Source organism: Homarus americanus, unplaced genomic scaffold (genome assembly GCF_018991925.1).
Source record: "Homarus americanus isolate GMGI-L3 unplaced genomic scaffold, GMGI_Hamer_2.0 scaffold7626, whole genome shotgun sequence".
In the NCBI taxonomy this organism is placed as follows: Eukaryota; Metazoa; Arthropoda; class Malacostraca; order Decapoda; family Nephropidae; genus Homarus; species Homarus americanus.
In genome coordinates, this window is record NW_024718273.1 from 13,378,128 (window position 1) to 13,384,851 (window position 6,724).

The following is a 6,724-nucleotide window of genomic DNA, read 5'->3' on the forward strand; positions in this document are numbered from 1 at the left end:
TATATATATATATATATATATATATATATATATACAGGGTGTTCCATAAGTTTCTATACAACGTATCACCAACGCCATTACAAGCATAACTCCAGCTGTGCTTGAACGTGTTCTTCAGCAGTGGAGGACACGCATTGAAGAGTGTTTTCAACAGAATGGTAGTCATGAAGAGCATATTATATAAATAAAAATGGATTTTCATATAAAATTTATTTTTCCTATGTATGAAAATTTATGGGACACCCTGTATATGAATATATACATATATATATAATATATATATATATATATATATATTGAATATATATATATATATATATATATATATATATATATATATATATATATATTGAATATATATATTGTATATATATATATATATATATATTATATATTGAATATATATATATATATATATATTGAATATATATGTATATATATATATATTGAATATGTATATATATATATATATTGAACATATATATATATATATATATATATATATATATATATATATATATATATAGAATATATGTATATATATATATATATATATATATATTATATATATATATATATATATATATATATATATATATATATATATTATATATATATATATATATATATATATATATATATATATATATATATATATATATATATATATATATATATATATAATATCCAGACACTGTATTAAGGATACAATAACGTTATCAACACCGTTAACACATTATAGCAGAACACTACATAATAGAACATTATTTTATATCCCTAATATAATATTGTACTAGGGAGAGGCTTTCATCACTACACTAATTTCATTAGTGGTTATTTGAGCGGTATACCTGGATCATCCACATCTTACTACCTCTGATGACAACCGGGCAGATAAGCTACACCAGGTCGACCCACTATTTGTCCGACAACCGGTAAAATATTCACATCTAATTTCCAAATGCCGATTAAGTGGTGTTCGAACAGATCTAAAGCAATCAGGGACAGCTACCGTGAATGCTTAAATTGAACGAAGGAGCTCTTCCATGGCAAAGTGAAAAGTGTTCTTAAATGTATCATATGCACATATAGAACATAAACATGTCTGTGTATGAAATTAGCAGCAAATAAAGTAATCACCGATGACGGACTGTTGACACTTACCTCCTCTACGAAGTTCTCAATGGTGTTCGGAAATGTCGACTGTGTTTCTTGATCTTGGAGGAAGAGCATTTCATCAAAATACCAAAGCTTTGGTTCATAAACTTCTTCAATACCAGAACCAGATTCCTTAGACTTAGACACTTTCTTCATTTCCTTCCTAAACTTTCTGCATAATGTATTGAATTTCTTCTTCACGTCATCGTTGGTGGCTAGTGGGTATTTCTCTTGATACTTTCGAAGTAATATGTCATAAGCTTCCTTCTTCTTATTGATGTCACTGAAGTCATCTCTTTTTTTCTTCCACAGCGCTGGGAGTGAACGATATAGCTCTATGCATTCCAAAAGGAACCTTTTGTCCTCCTGCTCTTCTATGGAACCCGACATCTTCACTGGTTGACCTCCAGCTGGGCTGTCGCAATTTCCGAATATTGTTTACCGAACACGCTGATTGGTTCAACTGCTCGCGTTGTGATTGGTTGTGAGTCCATGACGTAATTACTATTTTCTATAATATAATGTGTGGTGAGGGATAACGAAGATCCCAGATACAGTAATTATATTAGAGTAGTCCTCATACTCGGTGAATTTCATTGTTCCTGTCATTAATTTTATAAATTTCTGAATAATAAACACTGCATTATACACCATTCAGAGTGTTAAATGAGATCACATTGGAACAGACCGTTGGCTTCCTTGTCTCGACTCTCGATATCGCTTCGTGTGTGACTCAGCAGAATATAATTCTGCTAAAATATCGCTCGTAAAATGTAGGTAAGGTAATTAAATACATCTAAAATTTATTTATGTATATTCTATATGGTATTTTAGCCATGAAAAAGTATATTTCCTAAAGTCGGAAATTTATCGACTGTCGCAGCAGTGACGTCACGGCTTACCGACTACGTCATCAATTTACCGATTAGCAGACGAAGTACCGAAGTACACAATCACCGTGTTCGATAAACAAGAGTCGGAAATTCCGACAGCCCTGACCTCCAGGGGATGGGAAAGTGTTAAATTGGATAAAATCATGGCTCACCGATAGAACGCAGAGGGTCAGCTTAGATGGTGTTAAATCTGAGTGGGGCCGTGTAACCAGTGGGGTTCCCCAGGGATCAGTACTGGGCCCACTCTTGTTCATAATCTACATAAACGATCTAGATACTGGGATCAGCAGTGACATAAGCAAGTTTGCGGATGACACCAAAATAGGGCGGCAAATAAATTCGGGGCAGGATGCTAATGCATTACAGGAGGATCTAAATAAACTGCAGGGGTGATCTGAAAAATGGCAAATGAAATTCAACACCAGCAAGTGCAGCGTACTTAATATTGGAAGAACAAATACGTATAATGTATACAGCCTTAACAACATCAACCTAGAGAAGTCGACTTGTGAAAGAGACCTAGGGGTACTTGCAAGCCCGGACCTACGGCCTAGAAAACAGTGCGTTAATGTTCGAAATAAGGCAAACAGAGTATTGGGTTTTATATCTAGAAACGTAAGTAACACAGAGTGCAGGGTCTTATTGCAACTATATCTTGCGCTAGTCAGGCCGCACCTCGATTATGCGGTTCAGTTCTGGTGCCCCTATTATAGAATGGGTATAAATTCACTAGAGTCGGTGCAGCGAAGAATGACAAAAATGATTCCGGGACTTAGAAACCTTCCATATCAGGATAGGTTAAAGAAACTTAACTTGCATTCCCTAGAAAGACGAAGAGTGCGAGGAGATATGATAGAAGTATTTAAGTGGGTGAAAGGAATCAATAAAGGGGATATAGATAAAGTTCTTATAATATCCGAGCAGGATAGGACTCGGAGCAACGGATTCAAGTTGGATAAGTTTAGGTTTAGGAGGGAGATAGGAAGAAACTGGTTCACAAATAGGGTGGTGGACGAGTGGAACAAACTTAGCAACTTTGTAGTAAGTGCGGGAACTATGGAAAGTTTCAAAAGGAGGCTAGATAGATTCATGGATGATAGAGAGTGGTAGTAACTCTCGACAGGAGCTGCCATGCACAGGCCAACCGGCCTATTGCAGACTCCCTATTTTCTTATGTTCAGACACAGACTGACGAAATATTGCGCAATACAACTGCGGCTGCCACCAGCCACGCAATATTATTGGGAACCCGTCAATATAATGTGCAACCCTTCAACGGCCCACACACGTTCAATAATATTCTCTTTACCAAATAGTGATTGTCACCCAAGGCAGTAGAGTGTGTGTGTGTGTGTGTGTGTGTGTGTGTGTGTCTTGGCAGCAGATACAATTTAGGTATTCTAGTCAGCATAGACAGACAAACTAGCCTCACTGATATGTGAACAGACACATAAAAATTTCCGCCTTTTTTCTATCCAGACAAAAAAAAACGATTTTTCTCCATTTCGTCTACATAGTCACATTAACAAGAGTAAATGAAGAAAATCCTTCCCATATAATTCAGTGTATTACCCATCAGTACAGGTCGTTGGTGCAGGGTGTTGTGTGTCGTCCTCCTGCTGGTTCAAGAGGATCAATAGTAGCCAACAGGTGGTCGTCAGCCGTGATAAACCTACACAAAGGGAGGCTGGGTAGTGGCCTGATAGGGTTAAACCATCGTCCTCAAAGGGATTAAACTATCGGCCTCACATGGCTTAACTAAGGTTTGCAAATTTTATCTGTAAAACGTAGGTTAGAGTTTGTAGTATTGCGCAATATTATTGGTTGTTATGGGACATCATTGAAGAATAACACATTATATTGAAGGAATCAAATTCGGTTTGATTTTCATTGCGCAATATGTGTACTATTGCGGCATGTGAGTGTATTTTCGCGCAATAACTCGTCAGTGTGTCTATTACCTTCGCCGCAGCAACGTGTCTTCCGTCAACATGTCTGCCACGAAGGACTTTTATATATCCTTTGAGGCATTGTATAATAGCTTCACATGTCTCCATCATGATACAGCTAACTGCCTGAGGGGCCACTGCGCTACTAAATTTAAGATCTTCAAATGTGCTGCCGGTGGCCATGCAGGTAGTGCAATGTTACTGATAACTGGTGACTTGCAGTGATACACTCCCGCATGACAGTGTTCTTTTGGGAAATCATCGGGGGTTACCATCTTAAGTAAATCATCAAATGTTGTAACATCCATGCGCATAAAAAAATTGAAATCATGTGGTTCACTGACTCTTATAGCCAAGTAAACAATGTGTTTTTGCTCGTAACAAGGCTAATAAAGTACTTGGGTTCATACAAAGGAGTGTTAGTTACAAGACTAGCGAGGTCATCCTAAAACTGTATCTTGCTCTTGTGAGACCACACCTGTATTACGCAGTTCAGTTCTGGTCACCGTATTACAGAATGGATAAAATCCTTGGAAAGAATTCAGAGGAGAATGACAAGACTAATCCAGGGCATTAGGAACCTTGAGTATAGAGACAGGTTAAAGCATCTTAATTTGCACTCCCTTGAGAGACGTAGAGCGAGGGGCGACCTGATAGAGGTGTACAAGTGGAAGGCAGGGCTAAACAAAGGGGACATTACAAAGGTACTCAAACTATCCAACTGGTTTGGAAACAGAGTAGTGGATGAATGGAACAAGTTACCAAATATCATCATTAACTCGAATACGCTGAATAGGTTCAAACATAGGGTGGATGCTTATATGAGCAATAGGGGTTGGGTGTAAACGGGACTGCCCAGTATGGGCCAATAGGCCCGCTGCAGTTTCCTCCATTCTTATGTTCTTATGTTAACAAATTTCAATGACTATATTGATGCCTTTTCATGTACCACTCATCCACCGACGTTTTTTTTTTCTGAACACAATAAGCTAATGCAACGGCTATACACGCCTTATCTGTGTCTGGCATGATACCTCTATGAGCGTTGGTGTACTGACAAGTTTTTGTGCAATAATATTGAACCGTGTAGGGGCCGCTTAAGGCAAGGGTTTTTCCCTCTTGTATCTTGGATTTTTTTATGTGCTAGCAAAAAGTTGATGCTGGAGGAGAAATTAAAATAATATTTACTTGCTATACATTATTGTTTTTAGTTGTCAAAAAGTCGCAATGCAAAAAAAAAAAAAAAAAAATTTAACCTCACTCCACGCACTAGGACACTCCACGCACGAGGACACTACATGCACTAACTTATCACCTTGATACTGAATTATTTTTCGCTTACTCTGTGTTTACAAACCTGCGGTGACTAAGTGGATATACTATAGTGCTCACCCTCTGTCATGAGGGTTGATGGCTCGCTCCCAGGGCACCTTCGGTCGTCCCAGCTACGAATAAAACATCTGAGTCTTGTTGTGGAAGGTGCAGTGTTTTCCACGTTGTTGCCTCTTCTGTACTAATTTGTTAAAGAAAAATGCTGTATCCACCGTCATGTTCATTAGACCAACTTCCACTATATTGACAGAGAAACGTGGATCACCGCTTTGGTTTAACTTTTACTGCCCAAAGGTGACTGAACAAAAACAAACATCAGAGACACAGTGTTACAGGAAACCGTAAACCTGATCGCTGTGGAGGAAGTAAACCACTGTTACTGAGGGTCTCCAACCACTGTTACTGAGGGTCTGCACTACTGTTACTGAGGGTCTGCACCACTGTTACTGAGGGTCTGCACCACTGTTACTGAGGGTCTCCACCACTGTTACTGAGGGTCTGCACCACTGTTACTGAGGGTCTCCACCACTCCACCACTGTTACTGAGGGTCTGCACCACTGTTCCTGAGGATCTCCACCACTGCTTCTGAGGGTCTGCACCACTGTTACTGACTGAGATCTCCACCCTGTTACTGAGGTCTCCACCACTGTGTCACTGAAAGGTCTCCACCACACTGTGCAGTCCCACCACTGTAACTGAGGGTCTCCCACCACTACTGTTGCTAGAAGACCACCACACACTGTTACTGAGGTCCCCACCACTGTTACTGAAATTCCCCCACCAATGTTACTGAAGGTCCCACCACCTTGCTGAGGTTCCCCACCACTGTTGCACTGAAGGTCCCCCACCAAAAATGTGCAGAAGGTCCTGAAGGTCCCCACCACTGTTACTGAGGGTCTCCACCACTTTTACTGAGGGTCTCCACCACTGATACTGAAGGTCTCCACCACTGTTACTGAAGGTCTCCACCACTGTTACTGACGGTCTCAACCACTGTTACTGAAGGTCTCCACCACTATTACTGAAGGTCTCCACCACTGTTACTGAGGGTCTCCACCACTGTTACTGAGGGTCTCCACCACTATTACTGAAGGTCTCCACCACTGTTACTGAGGGTCTCCACCACTGTTACTGAGGGTCTTCACCACTACAGTAAAAGCTTAATTTTTTAGTGTCAGCTGTGCAAAACCCAGGATTTACTCGGAACACTGGTTGGTGGGGCGTCACCTGCAGTTCAGGTTATACAAAAAAGTGAGAATATACAAAATATTTTAGAAATATTATCTAAAATAAATAAATAACAACAAAATAGTATTTAGAACGATGGTTAATCCTCTAATTGAGTCAGATTTGGTAAAAAAAAAACTTAAATTCGGTCTCGTACTAAAGGC

General features: G+C 39.2%; 1 protein-coding gene across 1 annotated transcript; it reads right to left on the reverse strand.

The window, feature by feature from the left end:
- Nucleotides 1-1,164: 1,164 nt before the first annotated feature.
- LOC121859419 lies at nt 1,165-2,245 on the reverse strand (the record flags this gene model as incomplete). Its single annotated transcript, XM_042356212.1, is given in 1 exon segment — nt 1,165-2,245. A coding segment is annotated over 1 exon segment (384 nt), but the record flags the coding sequence as incomplete, so codon positions are not given.
- Nucleotides 2,246-6,724: the final 4,479 nt, after the last annotated feature.